Source organism: Miniopterus schreibersii, assembly GCF_964146895.1.
Source record: "Miniopterus schreibersii genome assembly, chromosome: 6".
In the NCBI taxonomy this organism is placed as follows: Eukaryota; Metazoa; Chordata; class Mammalia; order Chiroptera; family Miniopteridae; genus Miniopterus; species Miniopterus schreibersii.
The window spans coordinates 86,980,507-87,006,861 of record NC_138107.1 but is presented as its reverse complement, the minus strand read 5'-3'; the positions used below and the strand labels follow the sequence as shown (position 1 = coordinate 87,006,861).

At 44.5% G+C, this 26,355-nt stretch overlaps 3 protein-coding genes across 4 annotated transcripts; 1 reads left to right on the top strand and 2 right to left on the bottom strand.

The window, feature by feature from the left end:
• Nucleotides 1–1,465: 1,465 nt before the first annotated feature.
• MRPL18 (mitochondrial ribosomal protein L18) lies at nt 1,466–4,232 on the bottom strand. Of its 2 annotated transcripts, none has more exons than XM_081140165.1 (4): nt 4,041–4,232; nt 3,578–3,764; nt 2,375–2,606; nt 1,466–1,831 (listed from the first exon to the last, which is right to left on the bottom strand). In XM_081140165.1, the coding sequence occupies exons 1-4, from the start codon at nt 4,105–4,107 to the stop codon at nt 1,760–1,762; spliced, it is 558 nt and encodes a 185-aa protein (XP_080996291.1). In that variant the 5' UTR covers nt 4,108–4,232; the 3' UTR covers nt 1,466–1,759. The 2 variants fall into 2 exon arrangements, with proteins under 2 accessions (XP_080996291.1, XP_080996292.1); XM_081140166.1 differs by having other exon boundaries at nt 1,485–1,831; nt 2,524–2,606; nt 4,041–4,192.
• Nucleotides 4,233–5,278: 1,046 nt separating this feature from the next.
• Nucleotides 5,279–14,936, top strand: TCP1 (t-complex 1). Its single transcript, XM_081140727.1, has 12 exons — nt 5,279–5,512; nt 6,459–6,544; nt 6,757–6,885; nt 8,096–8,193; nt 8,562–8,672; nt 8,956–9,137; nt 9,510–9,636; nt 12,787–12,962; nt 13,335–13,458; nt 13,772–13,964; nt 14,107–14,270; nt 14,639–14,936. The coding sequence occupies exons 1-12, from the start codon at nt 5,449–5,451 to the stop codon at nt 14,853–14,855; spliced, it is 1,671 nt and encodes a 556-aa protein (XP_080996853.1). The 5' UTR covers nt 5,279–5,448; the 3' UTR covers nt 14,856–14,936.
• On the bottom strand, nt 13,738–25,132 carry ACAT2 (acetyl-CoA acetyltransferase 2). Its single transcript, XM_081140728.1, has 9 exons — nt 24,219–25,132; nt 23,441–23,575; nt 20,920–21,101; nt 19,280–19,397; nt 18,210–18,353; nt 17,344–17,466; nt 16,491–16,645; nt 15,642–15,752; nt 13,738–15,219 (listed from the first exon to the last, which is right to left on the bottom strand). Exons 1-9 carry the CDS (start codon nt 24,271–24,273, stop codon nt 15,049–15,051), a joined length of 1,194 nt encoding a protein of 397 aa, XP_080996854.1. The 5' UTR covers nt 24,274–25,132; the 3' UTR covers nt 13,738–15,048.
• Nucleotides 25,133–26,355: the final 1,223 nt, after the last annotated feature.

Below are 26,355 nucleotides of genomic sequence, written 5' to 3'. Positions count from 1 at the left end.
TGGCCTGTCCCCCTCCGTTTCCCCACACCCCATTTTTTCCTCACTTTACTTTGTCTGCATCACCACTTACTGATTGATTTTAGAGAAAGAAACATCGATCTGTGGTTCCACTTATTTACGCATCACTGGTTGCCTCCTGCGTGTGCTCTGACGGATCCAATCCAAAACCTTGGCATAGGGGACGATGCTCCCACCAACGGAGCTGCCCAGCCAGGGCTGCACCCTCACTGTCTTTAATACCTTTATCACACGCCATACAAAGCCTCAAGAATTGCCAAACTGAAGGAATCCTTGGTGCAGAGATACCTAGGACAATCATTTTCCTTGCAGAAAAAAAAAAATCCCTGCCTACGGAAAGGATGCAGGTGAACCATTTCGTCATCATCATTTCCAAAGCCACTACTCCCCTCCATGGCCTTTTTTACCTCCTTCCTTGAATTCTGGACTTGTTTGAACAGCCTTCTAGAACCATGGCCTTCAAAATGAGATGCTCCAATCACTCTTTAAGGTGAGGGAAGAAAATAGAACATGTATTTGTAAATGCTCCACTGGGGAGACCCTGGCAGGGTGACTCGGTTGGTTGGATCCTCATCCGGATGCGCCAAGGTTTCTGGTTCAATCTCTGGTCGGGGCACATGCAGGGAACCACCAATGAATACATAGGTGGGTGGAACAGCAGATCAATGTCTCTCTCTAAATATCAATCAATCAATAAATTTTTTTAAATGCACTGGGGTATTTATTGATCAAAAGGGGATTAAGCCATTGCACTCCGAAAGCCTCTCCAAATCAGTTATACTTTTTAAAAATGTTGGTGAATACGTTATCTCTAAAAAACACACTGAATACCCAGATTGACAGTAGTAATGTTCTTTCACTTCTATAGGATGTAATTGGCTATACGTCTAATATTCAAAGGGAAAATGCTCTAGAAGCCACCCTAGCTGTTCACAGGTTCTCCCTCTTCTCATCTTCAACAGCCATTAATGGTTCACACCTTACTTTGATTTAATCAACTCCTTTGCGAGAACTGTCATGATTCCCATCTACCCCAGCTTCAACTTTAGGTTACCTTGAATGCACTTGCAGCTTCATCTCCCATCTCACAAATTTTTTCTTCATGGCAAATTCAGAGTATGCTAACCCTGCCCATTTCCACCTCCATTTTCAGTTCCTCACTGAATTCCTTCACTCTTTCAAATCTGCTTCTGCCTGTTAGGACCCAGGAGCCCAACTGGGGTTAGAATTTGTCCCTTTTATCTCCACATTACTAAGACTGCTTATAATAAATTGATACTGATATTTCATATTTAAAAAAACACCTCCACACCCTGAATAGCAACAGCTATCATTTGGATCACCCACTGTGAGTTAGACATAGTAACAAGTGCTTTGCATAAACCTCTTACGTGTACTCTTGCCAGACTGAGCTGAAAAAGTGAACAAATTTAGCATAACCAGAAAATAAAAGTTCATACTATGCCTTTATTCTTTAACTTATAAACATTTAATTTGTCCTTCAAAAGTTAATTACAAGTGGTGACAGCTTTTCTCAGACATTTCTCTCATGTCCAAGAGAAGGGAAGACTTTAGCCCCACACACACAAGGGGAGAAGGGGATGATCATAACTGCTACCAACACTCCACAGTTACGTTACAGCATAAAACTTCCAAGCTGGCTGTTCTTCCAGATGCTCCCTTCTGACGGATGTAATAGTTGACAGCCTGATATTTACACGTCCCAAACAATGCATCTATTTCATTCATAAATTCTCCGAGGCTCCTGTAGCACCACACCCCCTTCTGTCAGAGCACTCTGTAGTCGTTTCATCTGGTTTTAAAGACCAGAAAAAAAGGGAAAGATTAAATCAGCACCACAAGTAAGCTGACAATAAACAGCCCACTTCCCAGGAGAAACAGAACTGAACTACTGATTTGCTCTTCGCTAACTTCCCACCCACCCTGGTTTTTCAGAAGGTGATCTTAATGACATAGATACGAAAAAAGAATGTAGAAACATCAAGGATATCAAGCTGTTTTAAATATTATATAGATGGTGTGTTAATATGTGAACAGGTAATCAAAGTGTTCGGCATGGTGGCTATGGAATTTGTCGCTGTGGGTTTGAACTACTCCCCCCCCCCCCGACTCTCTGGGCAAGCCAGTCTCGGGGTATTTATACACAGAACCAGCAACATTAGTGCTGCCCTTGGGCTGCTGTGAGAATGAAACCAGGTAATGCACATCAGGACACTCACCTCCGAGTGTGATACATGAAAATAACTTGAAGTATGGAACTATTAGTATTATGTTAGTATCTAATGTCAAGAATTAACACAATGCCTTTTAAATAAGTACATGAAAACAAATATACCGAGTCTGAGGCTGCCTCCCAAGGAGTTGGTTGGTAGACCATGAAGTTGATTCCTGCCTGTAAGCATCGTTCTGCCAGCACTCGTCCTACACTCTCACAAGCCACCACGTTTTTGGTACTGTAAAGGTGCTTTTTAATAGCCCATTCACGTGTGGATGCAGAAACCACAACCTGGCCATTGCGATGCTCAACAAGTGCTTCTACGTGATGCTGAGTCCTTATAACTCGCAGCCTAAATGAGAAAAGAGAACAATATCATAAAAGACTCCTAAAGATAAACGACCACTGGTGAACACATGCCTAAATATTTTGATCATTTACTTCAACAGAGTTAAACTGGATTTTACTTGGGAAAGGTACTTTTCCTCTGCCCTTATGAGAATATCCTCAATAATAAACCAAACACTTCACTTAACCTCAAATATCAAAGAGAAACTTAGTACTTCTGAGAGCAGAGATTTATTTACACAGCAACTACTTCAAAAAAGGATTTGAGGAGTTAGAGCTAAGTTGCTGACCCTACACTGGGTAAAGATAAGCTTACTCTATGCTTTTATTTTCCAGCTAACACCAAAATAAGTGTAAGACGGATCAAAGACTTAAATGTATATAAAACAGCTAACATAGTTCCTGGCAAACAGAAAGTGTTCAGTAAATAACCATCTTTATAACAGACTCCTAACTAATCTTCTCGCTTCTAAAAATGCATTCTCCCTAAAGTAACCAGAATGATCTTTAATTCAGGCTCAAACTTTAAATCCTCTCATAGTTTCTCACTGCACTGAAACGAAGTCTAAAGCGCTTACTTTGATTTACAAGTTAACGATCTGTATCCTACCTGCCTCTCCATTTTCACCTTACACCATTCACCCCTTTGTCCACAGAGATCTTCAAACAAACCAAGCTCACACCCACCCTAGCTGCTGTTTCTTCTGCCGGCAATGCTCTTCTTGGCAGATAACTGGGCTTATTCCTCTCTCAGAGGGTCCTAGTAGGCACCCAGTCCCCCATTCAACCATCACCCTCTTTAAATGTTCCCCGTGACACCTCCTTGTTTCCGCCCCCTCACTTCCGCTACCCCCTCCTCCGCCCACCGCACCTCCGCTTCCTCAGGACAGAGTCCCCAGCAGTATGAATGGACTGGTGCAAGCAATCTGCAGGGCACGGCGCGCTGCTCTGTCAGTAGCCAGCAGGCTTAGTTACCTGTGCCAGAACTCCCGGGAGGGCCACACTGTCCCCCAGCCCCGCTCCTTCCTGGCCACAGCAAGGAGCTCCAGGTTCCGGGGGTTCCTGTTGGTGAACTCTGGGGCAACAGCCTCATTTACCAGAGGGTCCACTTCAGGCGCCACCTCTGTCTTGGAACTGGTGGAGAGCGCCGCGACCCCACGTCCTAAGAACGGAAACCACCAAACGGATCTTTAAAAATGACGAATACGGACAAGACAGGAACATTCCCATCCACTCCCCCCCAGTCTTTGCGCCCTGGAAGGGGAACAAAACGTATGCTTGGCCACAGCGTGGCCTGATCTCAGACCCCGGTCCTTAAATTTTTACGACTGTCACAATGCTGTTAGGTCGTTTACCCTTCGATGTTGAAAATAAAATACGACTTGCACATGCACTTCACCCCAGGGAGTAATCTCCGAGAAGCGGGAAGATTAAGTACCCGGGTTCCTGCAAACCGTCAACAACTCCCAGGACCGTGACCGAAGCGCCATCGCTGAGGGGATCATGGGCAAAGCCCAGGGAAAGCTTCGCCTCCTTCCCTCACCCGCGACCCCACGGCTCACTGGCCGCAGCCATATTAACTCAGGAAAAAGCCTGAGGATCACGCTGGTCACAGACGCCTCCGCCCGGAACTAACGACTTCCCTGCCGCTGAATGGCTAAGGAGACAACCTGTTATCTCCGCTCCTCCAATCATCGCTTACGCTGGGGTGCACCCAGCCGCCCTGAGCCGACCAACCACCTCGCAGAAACGCACCAGGGGGTGGGCGCGTCGGGGGGGCGGGGTTAGGAATCCGCAAAGGCGCACCGGCTCCAGAGCACTCACTACCATCGGCTTTTTGCCGGAGCCCCGCGAAGAGCCCGCAGCCTCTTGCTACCTTACTGGGCTCTGTGGTCGCAGAGCCTAGACCGACTGTGAAGCCACACACACCTGCTGGGCACCGGGAGAGACCGGGCAGAGCGTGATGCAGTTTTCTCTTCAGAAGCGGCGCCTGTCATTTTCCTGACGGGCCCTGGGAAGCCTCGCCCGGCCCAGCCTGGCCCAAGCGTACGCGCAGCCCAGGAACCAGGCCGCGGCTGTGTGCTCTCCAAGGCAGTTCCTGCGCTAAAGGAGGACGAGGAAAACGTTTACCGCGTAAGCCACGGGTGCCCGCAAGAATTTCTCAAACATGCAACCCCGGACTCGTCAGGGACACCGACCTCTTTTCCCTTACACTGTCAAGTGACGACAGCTTACACTGCCCAGTGTGAATGAACCAGAACTATACCTATTTTTGTCATATCGGCAAAATATACTTCTTGGTGTGCCACAAAACGGAAAAGCTGTTCAAACTCGCTGGTACAAAACAACCCGCACCAGCCCCTCTGAACCCCCCCCCCCGCTCCGCCGCCTCGAGGACGGCCCGCCCCTTCCCCTCCCCTCACGCTCCGAGCTCCACCCCACCGCGAACCACCCCTTCTAGAAGGCACTAGAATGTGCAAACGCGCACGCGCAGCGGAGCGCTTTCTACCAACGGCCCGAGACGCTGACTTCCGCTCTACCTTCGCGCCCCTCTCATTCGCTAATTGGTAGAACGTGCCGGTCCCGCCCCCTTCCGCACCTCACTTCCTGCACGTTCACGCTTCTCGCCCCCTCCCCCATTTTCTTTCCCGCCGTGCCCCGCGGCGACGCCGAGGCTGGGTTGGGGGAAGGGAAGAGGTGGAGCGGCGTTCCCAGCAGCCCCTGCGGCACTGCTTGTGTCCGTTCCACGCCGTCGCTGCCGCCGCCTCGAGTGTGGCCGCCGCTCGGCCTGGGGACCGAGGAGCCTTTTGTCCGCGGTGAAGCCAGACGTGCACCCTGCCGCGAGAATGGAGGGGCCTTTGTCCGTGTTCGGGGACCGCAGCACTGGGGAGGCGATCCGCTCCCAGAACGGTAAGGGCCGGCAAGGCCTGGGTTGGGCCGACGCAGGGCGCACCCCCGCTCCCGCCGCGGGGTCGGTCCGTGTGTTTTCCTTCTCCCCCAAAGAAGGGTCTGGGGGTGGGGTGCGGGCCCTACCCGCGGGGGCTCGTAGTTTCTGGGCGGGGCGGCAGCTTCCCCTTCCGCCGGGAGGAACGGCGCGGGAGCGGCGGGTTGCGGATGCCCGGGCTCCGGGGCGGACAAGCGAGTCCCGGCGCCACGTGCGGGCCGCGCCTGGGTCCCCTTTGGTTGCCCTGTGCCCCTTTTGTTCCGATTCCAACCTCGAGGAGCGTCTCTCAACCTCTAGGCCTCGTTTTAGGACCATTAACCAGAAAAGACTAGTTTCAACTGCTCCTTTTCCTGATGAGCAAATGGCCACGATTCGGACGACTTGCCCGTGGTACCCCACCTATCGCTGACAGCTTCTTGAAATAAAAATAGCCCGCGGAATTTTAGTTGGATGTTAGCATAAGCGATACTTGAGATGAATGTGCTCCAGTAAACACTGACACGAATTAAAGCATTTGTTGGTGAGCCTCTCTTGAGAGCGCTTACGCTTGGAGGCCATGGATGCCTGTCGATCTTACCGTTATTTGATTTTTGCTTTGGATGAATTTGCAATAAAGTCAGAACATATAAGTGAGATCATGCGATACTTTTTTGATTCACTGTTGATTTTAGTAGGATTTGTTCAAAAAGAACAACTTGCTAGTTTCAGGAGGAAAAGACATGTATCTTTCTCTTTTTTCCTATATGAGGTGGCAGAACCCGAAATTATGATTAGATTACCTTTTTTAAGTGATTAGGACAGACGTGTAGATTTGGAAAATTCAGAGACTGTTGGATGTCATTTACTTTCTTGAAGCTGAAATTGTCCTTTGAAAAACTGGCTTTTTCTAATGTCATTATTTCATTTTTACAGTTATGGCTGCAGCTTCTATTGCCAATATTGTAAAAAGTTCTCTTGGACCAGTTGGCTTGGATAAAATGTTGGTGGATGATATTGGTGTAAGTACAGCTAGATGTTTGTTTCTTTAAATTAAAAAGGTAGATCTTAAATGTTTTATTATGTAAATTCTTTGTTTTTAATCACAGTGCTGGTATTGGAAGGTGTAGTAAAGGTGAATGTATGTCATAATGTGATTGTGTTAATTAGAGGATGTACTGTTTCTGTAGGTGATTGTGGTATGTGTTTTTTTTCTTCCCTGTAAATTTCTTAGGATGTCACCATTACTAATGATGGTGCAACCATCCTGAAGTTACTGGAGGTTGAACACCCTGCAGCTAAAGTTCTTTGTGAGCTAGCTGATCTGCAAGACAAAGAAGTGGGAGATGGAACTACCTCCGTGGTAGGTAGTCACTTGGTAGATGGCTAAAGGCTAGCTTTCTTAAATCAAGCTTTCAGAAAGTAAACTATAGTAAATCATTTGCTTCTAAGTCAGAATTAAGTTACATAAGAGGGGGAAAATTTGTTTCTTGGGTAGTAATTCTGAAACAAAATCTAAAAAACTGATGGCTGTAACTAGTTCGCACAATTTAAGAAGAGAAGAAACTTAAGAGGTAATTTAATGTGATCCCCTCATTTAAGTTTTATTTTTCCAACCCCCTAATGACCTGAGACTTAAAAATTTCTAGCCGGGCCAGGCGTGGCTCAGCGGTTGAGCATCGACCTAGGATCCAGGAGATCACTGTTCAGTTTCTGGTCAGGGCGCATTCCTGGTCTTTGGGCTGGATCCCCAGCAGGGGGCGTGCAGGAGGCAGCCAATCAGTGACTGTCTCTCATTGATGTTTCCATCTCTCTCTGAAATCAATAAAGATATATTTAATAAATAAATTCTAAAACCTTCCCTCTATAATTATCAAATGAAAAAATATCACCAGTTTATAAAAAGATGTTTTTTATATTTTAAATGCTGACAAGGCAGACTCATGAGTTCAAAATGGGAGTGTGAGAAAGTCTATAAACGCGTAATCAGTAACATAAACTTGGAGAGCATCCAGCACATTGATGTAAAAACGCCGTTATTTGATGATGAACAAATAATTTGCTCTAAAGAAACTTTACTATGGGGGGAAATGTTTACATTTCTAAGTTAAACTATAAGCCGTGAAAGAATGAAATCTACCTCTTCTAAATAATAAAGATGGTCTTAAAATTATAATTTCCCCAAAAGGAGTATTTCTGAAGTCTTTTTAATTAAAAAATACTTTTTAATGTCCTTAAGTGATTTTTTAAACCAAGTAATAAGCTAAAATAGTACAGGTCACTTGAGTAGTCAGACTCTTCATTTAGCCTCTGTTGGACACAATCTTTAAAGGTAATGGATATGTAATCCTTTACTATTGTACTGCAGAACTGGTTTATTAGCCAGAACATTCTTGTGACTCTATTTGGCCTTGGCCATTTGCATTAACCTCTTTCAGGTTTCTAATCAGTTACTCATTTCACTGCCATCACAATTCTGGTTACTAATATCTGGTCGTTTTGGTATTTTTACATATGTGTTGCACATATTGAATGTCAGACTAATATTACAGCAGTGAATGTTTTCCCAACAGGTTATTATTGCAGCAGAACTTCTGAAAAATGCCGATGAACTAGTCAAACAGAAAATTCATCCCACATCCGTTATTAGTGGCTATCGACTTGCTTGCAAGTAAGATTGTTTGCATTCAGAGAAAATTTTATTATTTGATATTATAATTGCAAACTGTATTTAAATGTTTTCGTTAATGATTACATCTTATTTTGAAAAGGTTAATATTTGAAGAAAGAAGTAGGACCAGTGTCTTTTCTTCCCGTTTGACTACCACATTTTCTCCTAATAGATTTTAGTGGCTATGCTTATGGGATAGATTAAAACTGCCATGATCTGAAGAGGGGGGTTATTTGTGCCCTCCTTCTATATGAAATGGCTGAACAGAAAATTGGTGCCTATGACACTTTGACACTATGGTAAAACAGAAGTTTAAATGGTGAATTAATTTGTAACTCTCCCCTTCACCCCCCCCACTCTTTAAACAGGGAAGCAGTGCGTTACATCAGTGAAAATCTAATTATTAACACAGATGAACTTGGAAGAGATTGCCTGACTAATGCTGCTAAGACATCGATGTCATCAAAAATTATTGGGATGTATCCTTATGATGGTCCAATAAAGCTGTAGGCTTTTTTTTTTTTTTTTTAAAAGAACGAACTTGTGTGTGTTTTCATGCCAGGTGAAAGTTAATATGAAGTGTTTGTAGAAGTATTATGAATTGCATGTAGTGATAAATAGTACTCTAGCACTTTGGTGGTGTAAATAATGCTTGTTTCCTTGATGAGATTGGGAAAAGGAAGTGTCTTTGAATTACCCTTGATTTTCATGTTTACCTGTTGTCCATTCCAAGTCTCTTATTTTCCTTAACTGTTGCCTTAGAGATGGTGATTTCTTTGCTAATATGGTAGTAGATGCTGTACTTGCTATTAAATACACAGATGTAAGAGGCCAGCCTCGCTATCCAGTCAATTCCATTAATATTCTGAAAGCCCATGGGAGAAGTCAAATGGAGAGTATGCTCATCAATGGCTACGCACTCAACTGTGTCGTGGGATCCCAGGGTAAAGCTCCGGATTTGGTCACGTAACCAGGACTAGAGATTAAAATTAGCTTTTGTGGACAGCATACTATTGTCTTCAGATGAACTGTCCAAGCTGTGCACTTACTGTTACTTAAGGAATTGTACATCTGGTTGTCACTTTTCTCTTTAGTAACTTAAGCACAAACTTAGGAAAAATGCAAGTTAGAAGAAAGTACATGTGTTTAATACCATAAAAATGTGTTTGTAAGAAAACAACAAAATCAAAATTTGTGTTTACATATAATATTAATCTCTGTGTTATCCTCTTATGCTTGATGGCTGGGTGTATGTTATAAAATGTAGCATTATCAGTAGTTACTGTAAAAGAACTTTATATTATGTTCAATTATAGGCATGCCCAAGAGAATAGTTAATGCAAAAATTGCTTGCCTTGACTTCAGCCTGCAGAAAACAAAAATGAAGCTTGGTGTACAGGTGGTTATTACAGACCCTGAGAAACTGGACCAGATCAGACAGAGGTATGTTGACATTATTTTTGACCTCTGAAAAGAGTTGTTTCTAAATTACACTTCTTTTAGAGCAGACAGTAAACTGAAAAAGAATGAGTGCTATAGTTAATGTGTTTCCTCAGATAAGCAGTAGGGGAACCAAGCAGTATACTGTGTGCCTACTGTATGCCTGGCAAGTTCTGGGGGGTACAGATGGTGGTACTTATTAGCATGCTAGAGACCTAGTCAAATAGAAGTTTTTAATGGTTGGTCAGTTAGGTTTTTTTTTGTTTTTAATTAGCTGAACCAAATCTACAAGAAATATTTGCCAAGAGTCAGGAATGTTCTCATCAGAAAGTGTCCTTCCATCAAACTCCAGTCCCCCTACAATAAATGTTCCAGATTCCGTGTACCTTCTGCCTTAGAGCCTTGCAGTTCTTTCTCATCTGCGTCTTCAACTACTCATTCTACTCTTCATTCCTTTCTAGATTTCACTTGTAGCCCACACGTTTTGCTCCAGTTCCTCCCTATCTTCCCCATCTCTTTGCAGCCAGATGTCTTAAGAGTGATTTACACAAAAACTGTTTTCAGGCCCTTTATTTCTCATTCCTTTTACAGTTCTGTTCTCCAATGGAGGGCCACTTGCTTAGGTCACTGGTGACTAAGTGAAATTCACTGGACACATTCAACGCTCACTTGACTTTTATCGAGCCCTTGCTGCTTTCTTGAAACGCCTGGAGAGGCCCTGTGATACTGCCTCACCTCTATTCCTGTGCCTGGATGGCTGCCACCTCGCTGCTCGCCCCAGGATAACTCCATTCTGTGACTTCACTTCTTATTTGGGAGACTTCCAAATCTATTTCTCTGAGCTCCAAACACACGTTTTTGTGTAGTTAAATATTGTTTAAAACTAAACTTGTGTCCCTAGCCAGTTTTGCTCAGTGGTTAGTGTGTCAGCTCGCTGACCATAGGCTCCCGGGCTCGATTCCAGCTAAGGGCACGTACCTCCATTGCAGGCTCTATCCCCGGCGCTCGTCAGAGCACGTGAGGGAGGCAACCCATCGATGTGTCTCTCTCACATCAATGTTTCTCGCTCTCCCTTCCACTCTAGAAAAGCAATGGAAAAAATATCCTCAGATAAGGTTAAAACAAAACAAAAAGTCTGAACTGTGGTGACACACCCCAGATCCGTTCTTGGCTATTTTAGTATGAGAACCCCCTACTCAGGCAGAAAACTAGAAAGTATCTTTAACACTTTTTTTTTCTTTTAACCTAATAACTTTTTCCCTCCTAATTTTTCACCTAGATCGTCTGATTTCTTTTGTTTGTTTGTTTAATATATCTGTATTGATTTCAGAGAGAGGAAGGGAGAGGGAGAGAAACATCAATGACAAGAGAGTCATTGATTGGCTGCCTCCTGCAAGCCCCCGCCTGAGGATCGAGCCTGCAACCCGGGCATGTGCCCTGATCGGGAATCAAACCATGATCTCCTGGATTCTAGGTCGATGTGCTACCACTGAGCCACGCCCGGCTGGGCTAGACCATCTGATTTCTATCTTCAAATTCATCTGTTTGCCATTTGCATTCTCTGACTATGGCAGAGGCACCCACACTAGTCATCTGGAGCTCACTCTCATCCCCTCCTAGCTACTTCCAGGGCAGCTAAGTTGGTCTCATCACTTCTAAGGCCAGAGCCTTTTTAATACCCTACATATTCTTTTCACTGTGGTCCAACCACAACAGGGACTAGGATTCACCAAACTCTTCTTCCACAGGACCTAGAATGTTTCTCCCTCTGCCTGTAGCACGCTCTCTACTTACTTGTTTTAATTTTTTGCTTTTTAGGTGGTGTATCTCAAAGAAACTTTTTTTTTTAATATATCTATTTCAGAGAGAGGAAGGGAGAGGAGAGAGAGAGATAGAAACATCAATGATGAGTCATTGATCGGCTGCCTCCTGCATGCACTTGACTGAGTATCGAGCCCGCAATTGATCAGGAATCGAACTGTGATCTCCTGGATCCTAGGTCGATGCTCAACTGCCGAGCCACGCCTGGCTGGGCAAAGAAGCTTCTCTTTATCCCTCAGTCTAAATTATCCTCTACCATGACTTTCTATACCTTGTCTTCCTGGGACTTACCACAGTTTCTGTGTGTTTGTATGACTTAGATTATAAGTTCTGAAGGAGGTAGAGAGTGAATGATCTCCTTGGCTTTGTAGCCATTTTTAGTAGTTCCTGGCAGACAGCACTTGTTCAGTATATACAAAGGGATTTATTTTGAGGTTAGTCTTTAATTCATTTCATTTTAAGAATTCTTTGAATGATCTTATCTACTGTTTCAATGATAAATGAAATGGCTTCATTTATCTATATATTATTTCCCATAGCTTGCTTGTGATTTCCGTACATGTCTGACCGCCTCCGGGCAGCGTCACCTGAATAACACAGCTGCATCAAACTCGTGTTATTGAAAACTGAACTCTCCTTTCTCATCCTGCCTGCAACCTGTTAGTGTTTATTACTCCAGGAGTCAGTGGCTGAACCTGCCAAGTTTGATTTCTCTGTTCTGATCATCTGTATATCCTATTATTGCTTCCTTGCCTCAGTCTTCCACCTTTCCAGTGCAGTTTCCACAGTGACATCAAGGGATCCTTTTGAAAAAACAGATTTGATAATGCTACTCTTGTTTAAAAGGATGACACAATCCAGACTCTTTAACAGCCCTACAGGGTTCTTTATTTTCTGGTCCCACCTGTAATTTCAACTCTGGAACCCTCTCAGGTCCAGACCTTCAAGCTTTCCTTGTCCTGTCTGCCAGGATGGATTTCCGTCTCCCATGTGCTCTTCATCTCTGCATTCCACTTGTGGTGGCTTTGGCCACTGAAAATGGTTGACAGTCTGCCTCCCTGCCAGGTCATCAAAGGCAGGGACACTTTCCTTTCTAATCACAGTTCTTAGTTAGGAACTCCAATGGGGGTGTGGGGCAGCTAAGTGGAAATTTTTAATCCCTGGAACTTTTATGTAAATTGGACTGATTTAAATTCTGCTCATAGAAGGAAAAGGGTGGTTAACGTAATTTAATCTGCAGTTCTGTGAAAAATACTGAATGGAACTTAAAGCTCTGTTATATAAAAAAACAGAAAGTAACTTTGGGTTACTACTCAAGTACTTTATCTGTAGAGAATCAGATATCAGCAAGGAGCGAATCCAGAAGATCCTGGCAACTGGAGCCAACGTTATTCTAACCACTGGTGGAATTGACGATATGTGTCTGAAGTATTTTGTGGAGGCTGGTGCAATGGCAGTTAGAAGAGTTTTAAAAAAGGACCTTAAACGCATTGCTAAAGCTTCTGGAGGTATGTTTGCCAACTCTCAGGTGTCTGACATTTCACGTTACTGTACATGACCATGTATGTCTCTGTACACTAGAGTCAGTACTAAGCAGTGTCAAAAACTTTTTCCTTTTTACTCCCTGTAATGATTTGTTACACAAATATATTTATAGTCATTTTTCATGTAACTGGAAAAGTTCTTTGGTTTTACTGAATTTCTTCATCTCAAAATGACAGTTCCATCTTAATGACAAAAAGATAGTTGCTTGTCTGATGCCTAACTGTAAACGTTAAACTTGTATTTGAGCATCGCTTTTTCACAAATGTTTCTGAATCTAAGGATGTGAAAATATTCTTGGGAGGACAGTGTTTACAGATCTCTAATTACCTTCATAGCAATGATCCTGTCAACCCTGGCCAATTTGGAAGGTGAAGAAACCTTTGAGGCGTCAATGTTGGGACAGGCAGAAGAGGTGGTACAGGAGAGAATCTGTGATGATGAACTGATCCTGATCAAAAAGTAAGAGCTACTTTTTAAATTACAAAGCTATATAGATTTTATTAATGAATAAAAATAGATTGCCTTCCCATTTATTTGCTGCTATAGTCTTTTCAATGACATGAGCAGTTATACGCGTGGGATAAAAGAACATTGGGCCATTGTCAATTGAGATGGGATGACCGTTTCATCTCTCCTGCATGCATGGTCTAGACATTGTGTCCATATTTCAAATGTCCTAATGTAAGCAGGATTTAATCAAATGTCTAAACTGAATTTCTATACAGACTTATAAAAGTATTGATTTGAGAATTTCACTTTATTTTTTTAATAGCACTAAGGCTCGTACATCTGCATCAATTATCTTACGTGGGGCAAATGATTTTATGTGTGATGAGATGGAGCGGTCTTTACACGATGCTCTTTGTGTGGTGAGGAGAGTTTTGGAGTCAAAATCTGTGGTTCCAGGTGGGGGTGCTGTAGAAGCTGCCCTTTCCATATACTTGGAAAACTACGCAACCAGCATGGTAAGAACGTCCAGAAACCTACTTTCTTTTCAAGCACATGAGAGATTGTCTCTAGCATTTTGTTAATACGCTTCATCTGAAACCTTAGCTGCTGCTGTGCATTTTAATTTTTTTGAAGACACCACCTTGTCTGTCTTCTTAGGGATCTCGGGAACAGCTCGCTATTGCAGAGTTTGCACGGTCCCTTCTTGTTATTCCGAACACACTGGCAGTTAATGCTGCCCAAGACTCCACTGATCTGGTTGCAAAGTTAAGAGCTTTCCATAATGAGGCTCAAGTTAACCCAGAACGTAAGAATCTAAAGTGGTAAGTATACAATTTCCCTGGGGTTTTTTTTGTTTTTCATTGTCATCTGTATGTCATATATATTGTGTTTTCTGGTGACTTAGCATCAATGAATGTGTCTTAGGTAGCCCTGACCCCTCCTTGCCTCTTTGGGTAGTTAACCTACAGGACAATCCAGTAGAGGAAGAGGGGAGATTATTTTGGGGCAATCTATAACCATTTCTAAGCAACCCTTTTATAAGATAATAGTTTCTTTACTACCATCTAGTGCCTTTCTACAACTTTTTGCTAATTTTTGTTAATTCATAAAGAACTGCTTTAGTATTCAAAGGATAGGGTGGGTATGTGTTGTAAGAGGTCATTTAATAGATTTTTTTCCTAAATTTCAGGATTGGTCTTGATCTGGTTAATGGTAAACCTCGAGACAACAAGCAAGCAGGGGTGTTTGAACCAACTATAGTGAAAGTTAAGAGCTTGAAATTTGCAACAGAGGCTGCAATTACCATTCTTCGAATTGATGATCTTATTAAATTACATCCAGAAAGCAAAGATGATAAGCATGGAGGTTATGAAGATGCTGTTCACTCAGGAGCCCTGGATGACTGATCTGATTTATTTATAATAACACTGTAAGGTGCAGTTGTCTTACACCTCGCACGTTACACATTAAAGTACAAGCTGTCAAAGCCTTGGGTTCTTGTGAAGTGGAAGTGGCTTCCATCCTCACATTGGTCCTGACTTCACATATTGGTGCCTTATTAATTTTGAAAGAAATGAGGTTCAAATTTGTTAGGCAGGTTCACCCTCTCTGAACACACATTGCTATCCCCATCCCACCCCCAATGCACAGAGCAGCCACACCACGACGTGCACCCTCTCGCTCCATTGTGTGTAACAGGGTAACAAGAATCCGACAGCCAGATGCCCCAAGAGGATGGCCCAAGGCTATAGCTCCTCCTTCAGTGTTGACCTAAGGGGGGGAAACATCCATTATTCAGTAGATACAGGGTTAAAATCCTAAACTGTTACCTTTTTTTCTCTTAATGTTATACCAGTAAGCTACCCTCTTTAACTGTTTAGAAACTGATTTATACCCTTGTGACATCCACCTATCCTGACTACCTTCCCTTATTCCTTAAATTTTTTTTTAAAGCCCTGTTCCTGTCTGAAGTAAGCTAATGCAGTTGAGGGGGTTTTGCCTTGAGATGCAACAAAATAAATGAACCCACAGTCCTAGCAGGAACTTACCTACTAGCCACCCATTACTACTATGTGGTCAATACCTGGGATATACTATGCAACTACATATGTGTGTTTTGCTGTTTATAGTCTTAAAACTGCATTGTGAATGTTCATTTGCAAGCTCTCCTCAGGCTGCTTGCTCAGCTTTACCTTCTCTGGGTTCAGTCCAAGTTCCTTAGCTATTGCAACCGAGAGGGCTGCAAAGGCTTCGTTGATTTCAAATACGTCCACATCCTCCAGTGACCAACCTGCTTTTGCAACCTGAAGGAAAGATTAATGGGAGAGACCTAAAAACTGGGCAGAAGCATTCTTCATTGTAGACAGTAAGAAGGAATATGTTACAATATTGAAGGACCCCTAAAAACTGCCATCTGGGGTTCCTACATCAGCCTAGTGATAGCACATTTTGCCTTGACACCAATTCTAAGAGGTTAAGGACAAAACCACCCTTGGAAATTCTAAACTGTCTTAAGTTTTGAACCAGTAATGTCTGTCGTGTGTAGGAGGGGTGACAGAGTATCAGTTCCCCTAAAGCACATGATCCAAAAGTTCTTGGCTGCCCTTTGTAGTAGGGAGAATAGGCAAGGGAATGAAAGAGCTCATTTAAAGCTAATTAGGCCCGGCCAGGCATGGCTCAGCGGTTGAGCGTCAACCTACGATCCAGGCGATCAGGGTTCGATTCCCGGTCAGGGCACATGCCCGGTTGCGGGCTTGGTCAGTGACTCTCATCATTGATGTTTCTATCTCTCTCTCTCCCTTTCCTCTCTCTCTGAAATCAATAAAGATATATTTTTAAAAATAAATAAATAAAGCTAATTGGAAGACTCATAAAAGGGAAACAAAGCAAATGAAACCTGATAGGAATAAACATGAAAACAAGCTAAAGCTCAATCTTGCCATTTTGGAGTGGAAAGGAGCTAGACAAAGTTTCAGAGGGCAGGGCTTCTAACATGGAACTGCAGGTTAGCAAAAGACGCTAACATACAGAATCAAACTCACAGCTTGCTTTATTGCTGGAATCGGTCCTATTCCCATAATGGAAGGCTCCACGCCTACTTGTGACCAGGAAACTATCTGTGCTAAAGGTATGAGCCCACGACGATCAGCTTCTGACTTCTTCATGAGAAGCACAGCTGCAGCACCATCATTTATTCCTGCAAAATACGACTTGATTTCTAATTTCAGTTGTGTACCTGTGTTTACTCTTAACATCTGAAGACTTGAGTTAAATTAACATATCTTGGCAAAGACATGTGCCATATTTCAGACTTTACAGTATAATTTGAAATGGTAAGTTAGGAAATAAGACAATTGACCACAGAACATTCCAATGGGAGAAAGGAAAGATTAAAATAGTGGGGGAGGGGAGAGGAATGAAAATAGCCCCAACCTCGTGGGGGTACTGACAGTTTGGTTTTGGAAAAGTGCAAAGGGGAGATAAACTGGTGTTCCCTGGTTTGCTCTGTCATCTCCGTCTAGTTGGGACATTGGTAAAGCAAATCCATTCAGTATATACAGGTTAAGTCTAATCAAATAGAACATTTTCCCCTAAAGCAGCTAAAACAAGGTTTTAGAATAATGGGTATAAATAGTTAATGAAATAAAAGAAAAAAGGTATTAACCTTGCAGACCTACCAGAAAATGGGATTCTCCAACTGCCCTTTGAAAAACCTAACCTGGCCCTGGCTGGGCAGCTCAGTTGGTTAGAACATCCCAGTATGTCAAGGCTGTGGGTTCGATCCCCAGTCGGGGCACATACAAGGAGCAACCACTGAAGGCATCAATAAGTGGAACAACAAATTAATGTCTCTCTCCCCCTGACTTCCTCTCTCAAATAAAAAACGTGTTTAACCTGAAGCATTAGCTGCAGTGACTGTTCCTGTCCCGTCTGTAAGGAAGTGAGGCTTTAGTTTAGACAGGGCTTCCATGTTGCTCCCATGGCGAGGAAACTCATCTGTTTTAACTTCGGTAAGACCTGAGAAAAGAAATGATCTGAGATTAGAAGAGAGTGGCAGCACGTTTAGGAATGGTGGATTCCTCAGATCTGATTCATGAAGATTTGTATTTGGAAGGAAGGTTTATTAGAAAATACTTTGATTCCAGTAAAAGTACGCACTAATAAAAATTATTGTATGTTAAAACATTTTGTGAGCACTGTTGTCATGAGAGATTCTGAGGGTTTTCCATATCCATATCTGTGGAGGGCAGTTACAGAGAGTTCCTCATGCAAATCAGCTATGGCCTGAGGCACGGGACTTGGCTGGTTACAGACTGGATTTGGGAGTGGGAAAGCCAATCTCTTAAGGACTGGACATAAGGGAGATGTCAGTTAATCACTAACAGAACTTGACTGAAGCACTTGAATGCGAAGTGACCCATTAAGATCCACCCAAGAAATAAATGTACACAGAAGCAACGGCGTAATGGATGTTCACTTCTGAGGAGAGTTAGCCTGTAAAAGGTCAGACGTTGCCTCACGACCCTGAGCCAGTGTAGACACTGGGACCAAGAGTATCTGAATGCTGGCACAGCTTCCCATGTTTCCTTACCATAGACATCACCCCACCCCCAAGCCTGATTCAGATGCATCCAGGGTACATCTTTCAGTTGCAACCTGAAAGACATAGCTAGGACACAGTTCATACACAGTCCAATATATATTACTCCTACTTTAAACACCCATGCTGATGTTTAAATCGTCATGATTTACATACCCACCTTTTCTAGAAGATACACACACTGGTACAATCTCTTTGTCAAAATGGCCAGCTTTCTGTGCGCGCTCTGTCCTGTTCTGGGACAGGACTGCAAACTTGTCCTGATCTTCTCTATTCACTTGCCATTTTTTGGCTACATTTTCAGCTGTGAAAAAATAGACAAAACATTTACAGGAACTGGCTTTTGGTATCTCAAGTTTTTCACATTTAAAAGAGCACGAAGCGCCCAACACCAGCAGACTCACTAGTGGGCTAGGGTACAGTGCTTCTGCTGGCAATCTTGCCTCCCACTGGCAATGAATATGAAAATGCTGCAGTGACTTAAGAAGTCATTTTCTTTCTTTGCTTCCTTCCTTCTCTTTTCCTTTTATATAATTTTAAACTTTTAGAAATTTCCTTTATGCAGATTTGCCAATTGTCTATTTTTGCCCCAATTGCTTTATCATTCTCTTTCTGAACCATCTGAAAGTTATAGATATCACGCTCCTTTATCCCTACATTTTAACAGTGTATATTTCCCCACAAATAAGGCCATTTTCTTATATAACCACAGCTTTAAAAATCAGGAAATATAACATCAATACAATACTCTTATCTAATTCTTAATCCATATTCAGATTTCACTTATTGTCCCAATAGTTTTTTAAATACTTTTATTGATTTTTAGAGAAAGAGGGACACATCCATGTGAGAGTGAACCACAGATCAGCTGCCTGCTGCACACCCGCAACTAGGGTATGTCCCCTGACCTGAAGTTGAACCACTGACCTTTTGGTGCACAGGACAACACTCTACCACTGAGCCACAATGGCCAGGGTCCAATTACTTTCTTTATAGCTAATCTGTTCAATCCAGGATCCAATCCAGAATCATGCACTCCATTGTCAATTTCTTCACTTTTTATTTGAAAGAGTTCCTCAGACAACCTTTGTGTTTCTTAACCTTGGTATTTTTGAAGATCAGGGGCCAATTCTTTTGTCAAACGTCCCTGACTTGGGTTTGTTTGTTTCCTCAAGATTAGATTAAGATTTTTAACATTTGTAAACATGTCTTTAGCTATGTCTGCGTTACCTGTAATGCCCATGTGATAGTTGTGAAATGCATCTGTAAGCCCATCACAGAGAATACTGTCAGTCAGTGGTGTTTCCCCAATCCTGACTCCTGTCCTCAAGTGAACCAGGTGAGGAGCCTGGGAATAAGAATACAAGTGAATTTAGGCTTGGTTATAGCGGGTCCTCTCCCCCACTCCTACTATCCAGCAGTCCCCAAAAGCCCTCGTGACCCTCCCTCCCCAGTTCTGGCCCATTCTCCTCACCCGGGGTCCAGGACCTGGAAGCCCCTGGAATCAGCAGACCACTCCACCTGTCTACTCTTGGGAGCCTGTTACTCTCCTACCTACCCAATTCCATTTTCCATCAAACCTATCCTTTCATGTCCTATTTCCTTAAGAACCTCATTCTTTTTTTTTTTTTAATATATCTTTAGTGATTTCAGAGAGAGGAAGGAAGAGGGAGAGAGACAGAAACATTAATGATAAGAGAGTCGTTATTGATCGGCTGCCTCCTGCACGCCCCCGACTGGGGATTGAGCCCACAACCCGGGCATGTGCCCTGACTGGGAATCGAACCCTGATCTCCTGGATCCTAGGTCAATGCACAACTGCTAAGCCACGCCAGGCCAGGCTCATTCATTCTTTCCAAAGAGGCAACTAGTTATTTGTTAAATGAAGAGCTCATCTAAGGGCTTAAGTGATGCCAACAATGTGTTACTTATTTTTATGAGACATGTCTACAGTGAGAATAATCAGGTTGCCTAACTAACCAATGGGGAGGGATTTCTGGGTAGGACGCCCTCTTAACTCTTACCAACTCAACAGCAGCTATACTAGAATAGGACTTGGAGTCAGAAGACCTGCATTTGAATCCTGGCTCTGGGAGTCATTTTACTTACATGTAAATTAACAATGACACCGTCTACCCTGTAAGGGCTATTGTGACTGACTGTATAAAAGCACCTCATAGAGTACAACACAGATATTAGTAGGGTCCCATCAGAATCACTCTGTGTTTGCTACCTTCAGCCTGCCTCCTCCTGGGCCTCAGCAATGGCTGAGCTGAAGAGACCTCTGCTTAGCAATTCCCAAGGTCAGACCCTTGAACTGCCTACAGGAAGCAGGGAGATATACTTTTTCCTTTTTCATTGTGCCAGTTTGAGGGATGGAGCTTGGTGAAAACAAATCCCACCTAGCAAATTTATTAGAGAAGGGTACCTCTCAGTGGTCCCCTTTCCTATGTTCCATACCTCCCAGAGGTCAACAAAATTTGGTCCCTGGGGTCCTCTTTGTCATGTGCAGGAAGAAGTAGATGGCAACATCTGTCTTTGACTTTTCCTCACAATGAGAAATTGAAGACCAAGGATATCTACCAACTAATGTTATAGGTTTAATTCAGAAAATACTTTATGCTTCGTGAATACTTTAGGAAAACCATTCTGTTCTAATCACAGTGGTTGACAGGCTTTTTCTTCAATCCAAATTTCCCATCTAATTTGAAAAATATTTAAGATTCAGGTCAGGATCAAGGTTGAATCCATTTTTTGGTTTATTTGTTTACTGTCTGGTTCCAGCTCTAATGTAAATCTATTTACGCTGCATGGACACAACGAATTTATCAGCAAGAGGGTTATGACAGCCATCTCTTCACAGGCCTTACCTTGCTCATATTTTCCATGCCTCCTGCAACCACAATGCTGGAGTCTCCTATCCCAATGGACTGGGCTGCAAGGCACACAGCTTTCAGGCCTGACCCACAAATCATCTGGCAGCTCCATGCTGGAACAGAGTAGGGGATCCCTGCACCCACACTGGCTTGTCGAACAGGATTCTGCCCACAACCTAGGAGAAGGAAGAGAGGCCTCTCAGCAATCAAAGAGAAAGACAAAATATTTGGGTGGAGGCACTACGCAAAATACTGCAGCTGGATCTCCTGCTACTGCCAAGACAAGCTCTACCAGAGGCAAAAAGACCCATTACACTCTACATCTGTCTGAGTTTAGCCCTGAAATACGTATTATCTTGTGGTGTTCTAAAGATACTTACGAATATAAGCTTTCTTCTCCACAAAGTCATTAGTACCTTAAGAAGGAACTCTCTTCTTGACTTTTTGAAGGGCTTGAATAAGCACACACTCCCTTAAAAAGATAGGGCAGAACATGGGCATTGTTTATAGTTCTAGCTAGGCTCTGTAATTCCGTGATTGGCTAAGATACCTTAACCAGGGGAAAATAAGAGGGTTACTTAAACAGGAACATCTCTGATAAGAAGCACTTCTTTCCTTAATATGCACTAGGCCATGGCTAATTGGCTATGTAACAAGTTAGGTACAAAATGAGAACTGACAAATACCTTCCCAGAATTCAACTGTGAGGAGTTCCTTCAGGGAATGGGAAGAAATATATCACTCAATTTAATCAGAGTATCAGAGAAGGAGATGGAGTTGAAAGTTTTAGGTATTCTTAGTCACTGCTGTCTGTATTAAAGGGTGAGGGTTTATACAGTGGTCACTCTATTGCAAATTACTGATATCCCCACACTTAACAACTTTCCTTGGTGAGTTTGTTGGGGGGGGGGTAACCTAGCAAATGGGTTATTGACAAAATGTTGCGATTATATTTATCACAGTGTTATTAATCTGGGGTGAGGCTGGACATGCAGAGTCAATGTAGGAAAAATGTTAAAAACACAGTATTAAAATATTCTCTGAATTAAACTCGTAAGACACTAGTTAATAAAGAATGCAGTATTATTTAAGGTTCCTGCTTTTTAAGCTACAATGAATTACATATGCATTTAAGTTCTTTACAAAAATTTTATGTATTTATTCATAATCTTTGTCTTCAGGTACTTAGTTAAGAAATGAGTGTTGAACATAATTAATTAGTAGTCTAGCATTTAGCAAAATATGAGCTGCATAAGAATGATGATTTCTATCTTATGTGATCATTTATCTCTAGCTGATAGAATAGTACCTGGGAAATAGCAGGTGCTCAGTAAATATTTGTTATGTGATTGTGGACGGTACCTGGGCTTAAAGGCAGATGTGGGTTCAAGGGTCAGATCCTCTTCAAACTGTGACCCTGGATACATTACTTAACCTCTCCAAATCTCATTTACTCATTTGTAAAATGGAGATTAAAAGATCCAATAGACTAAGAGAAGTAAATGAGGCAACGAAAGGAACGCGCTAAGCACAGTGCTTTAACGGCCAGCACTAAGCAGGCCCTGAATAAACGTAGCTATATTTTTATTACATGTGGAGATACTGTAGAGGCGAGATGTGGAAAAGACAAGATAGAAACCAGTAGGTGAGAACCCTATGGCAACTGAGTAGGTCTGAGTCATGGGTCTGGAAAGGAAGGAGGGGTGGGACTGAGCAGCCAGTCGAGGCAGTACTCATATTTAAAGCCTCCCAATCATGAGAAATCGGCATGCTTCAACTTGGAGGCCCACAGGGACAAGTGGTGAAAGGAGGACTGGGAAAAGGAACTACACAGTAAATACACACAAAAATGGGCCAGTTATCAGCAAGGGTAGGTGCAGAAGTTGGTTGTCAGTGAGCATTACCAATTATCACTATAAATAATTAGGACTTATGCTACTGAATGAGCATGAGACAACTTACTGTTAACTAATTAGGAACTGGCAAGGACTGCTGGTCCATTAACCCCAGCGGGAATCAGAGGATTGCAGCGCTCTGGTGACTTACTGTGCCCATCCCCGGAGCGAGTCACCCCGTCTGAGGAGCGTGAGGCCAACCTGTCTTACCAGCTGGGGAGTGGGACCGGTGGGGCCGGACCTCACCCGTGTGGCTGGAGCCCTGTCCCAAGCGCCCAGCACAGTGCGGCCCACGGAGGAATTCCATGGGCTTCTACTGAATGTGTGGCACCTGGGGAGTACGGAGGCTCCTGCACACTCAGCCAGGTGCCAGGCCGGCCCTGCTTCTAAGGAATGAAAAGGCGGGGAGGGTGGGCCAGCTTCCCTCGGGACTCAGAGGAAGTATATTCGAGGCGCTGAGCAGAGGGGCTGCTCCCGGACGCGGCAGAGGGGCCGCGGGAGGACTATGACCGAAGGAGCTCCGCGCACGAACGGGGCCAGAGCAGGAGCTGGCGGGGCAGGGGCGGCTGAGGGGCCGCTTCTAATCAACAGGACCCTCTGCGGGGTCTCCGAGGAGTTACCTGCTGCCAAAACGTGCCCCAACACGACCTCTGACACCTCTTCCGGGGCCACCGCCGCCCTCTTCAGGACTTCTTTGATGACAGTTGAGCCCAGGTCATGGACAGGGACGGTGGACAAAGCACCATTGAAGGAGCCTAGGACGGAAGGGAAGGCGAGGGCGATGGGGAGGCCGCCCACGGAGGGGCCGGCCCGGGCTCTCCGCCCGCACGGGCGCCCCCCGCAGCTCTGCTGGGTACACGGCGGAGCGCGCGCGCGGCTCGCAGCAGCCGAGACCAGGCGGGCGGCTCCCAGAGCGCGTGGGGGGCCGCGCTGCCCCGGGAAGCCTGCCGGCCATTCCCCAAATCAGAGGGGGCGCTTCCCCACCAAGAGAGGCCGGCCCGCCCGCGCCCCAAGGCCTTTGAAAACTCGACGGCGCTTGGGGGACGCAGACAGTTCACAGGAACCCTCCGACCACCCGGCAGCCCCGCCCGAAGCCACAGCACTGAGGTGGCCAATCAGAAGGCCGCGAGAGAGCGCCTCTTTCTGCCAGCCAATGGGGGAGACGAACGGCGCAGTGGCTCTACCAGGGGAGCCAATCGGAGCACGCGGAAAGAAATTATTCTCGGCCGAGGGGGCGGGACTGCCAGGCGGGCCCCGGGAGAGGCGAGGCTCCAGGTTCTGAGGGTCCCGGGCGTCCCAGGGGTCCCAGGGGTCCCAGGGGTCCCAGGGGTCCCAGGGGTCGCCGGGGCCGGCCTGGCCCGCGTCTCCCACGCCGCGCAGGGCCTGCGGGCCACTCACCTATGACGGTCCGCGCCGCGGAGACGATGACCACAGGGTCCGAGCCTGCACTCATGCTGCCACAAGACCTCTCCACACGCAACTGTGGACCCGTTGCTCCCGCAAGCGAGGAACAGCCCCCTCTGACGCCAGCGGGCCACGCAGCGGGGCGGAGCCGCAGGCCGCCCCGCCCACCCGCAGGCGCTGGTGCGCAGGTGCGAGGGTGGGCGAATGGGGCGGGGCCTGGGGGCAGGGAACCCCCACCGAGAAACCAGCCACCACCTGAGCCCTTGCAAGCGTATCCCAGTGTCGCGTTTTCTTTTTTCTTTTTAATATAAAACAAATCCTTTAATAAATATTTTAAAAAACAATTTTATACTTAAGCCAGCCTTGAAGATAAGCACAAAACTTACCAGTATATATGTTAATATATATATTAATCCCCACCCAAGAATATTTTTTCCATTGCTTTTCCGAGTAGAAGGGGGAGAGAGAGGCAGAGATAGAGAAACATTATGTGACATCGAGTGGCTGCCTCTCCGATGACTGACGCCCTAACTGCTGAGCCACCAGTTTATATTTTTAACCCACAACTCAAGCACCCACTCTGTGCATGGCACTAGTCTAGGGGCAATAAAAGGGATTCTTAACCTTAGAAACGCGATTTCACTTTCTGAAATTGTATTACCACCTTTTCCAGGGAGGAAAAATAAATAAAATCACCATTCTTTACTACTGATCTGCCCCAAACTCACTTCAGGCTCAAGGAAAAGCTAATGTCTGCCAAATTTAAGGTGTTTCAATGAACTCACCAATGAGGCATTTTCTGTCATGACGTTTTTATTTGGGGAGGAGTGTTGGTGTTTTTGAACTTGGTGTTTTTCGAGTCAGTGAAAGGTTCTGCCCCACACTGGAATCCCAATGGCGAGAATATCAATGCAAATCCAGCCAAAGGCAGGCCTGCGCTCCGTGCTGTGCACTTTTGCTCTCCTGGTCGCGAAAGTTCCCCCACATTTTGCCTGGGTGCCTATAATCATCATTCCCCTTAGGGGTTAACTTGGTTCTCCTCTAGGCAGGCCGGTGGAAGGACTCTATGCCCTGTGGGGTTGACACCATGTGCCTTTCTTACCTGGCAGATCAGCTCCAGGTGAAGCAGCCCTGTCTGTGTCCTACAAGTCAAGAGGATTGCCTCTGGCTGACAGTTTGCACAATCTGAAGGAGAGGAACATGTAATAAATTGGGTCACTCTTCTGTTTAAAACCCTTTGCAACATTCTGTTCCCAATCTTGCAAAGTTCAAAATCTTTTAGGGCTCAGTGGAACCTGAACATCTGACCCATCATTTTCTAGCCCCAGCTCTGGCTGTTTCCCCTGGACTCGCCTCACTCACAATCTAAGCTCCTAGACAGAGGTCTCGCTTTGTCTTATTCTCACTAGCTCATAGGACAGTGTTGAGTAAGCAGTCGGAACTTAATTAATGCTTATCAAATGTTAATAACTTTTCAAGATTATCACCTTTAACAATCCCCAGGGCTGCATGAGGCCCCTATACAGAGAGGTTAGAATCAGCTACAGATATGGAGATTTACAAGTACCAAGCCTGACAAGCTCAGGGGAGGCCTGCATGGCAGGCCTTAAAAACTCAGAGACCAAAAGTAACCTCATAGGAGGGTTTGAAAATAAAAATTCCTAACTAAAATCAGGTCGTGGTGAGTAGTCACATCCTAGACCTGTAGCTTCCTTGACAAAGGTCAATCTTTACCTTAAGTGAGCCTATTGTGTTTTTTTGCATCTAAGATAACACCCTTGAAATATCAGAGTAATCCCTTTTCCAGACCTCAGAAGTTACACCCACCTCACCAGAGCACGAGACCACAGAGCCCCTCATTGTTACCTTGTTCCCCCAATACCATCTCTAGGTGCTGGAATAGCTGATTAACAACCCCATACCCACCAATGTATCTCTGTTTTACTCTATCACTCTCAGAGCTTTCCCCACTTTGCTTTCTCCTGCTTCCCTAACCTACCACCAATGGATTTCATGTAACTCCCCTTTTGTCTCCTTCAATTGTAATGTATAAAATAAGCTGCAGCCCGGCCGCGCGTGGCTCAGCAGTTGAGCATCGACCTAAGATCCAGGTGATCAGGGTTCGATTTCC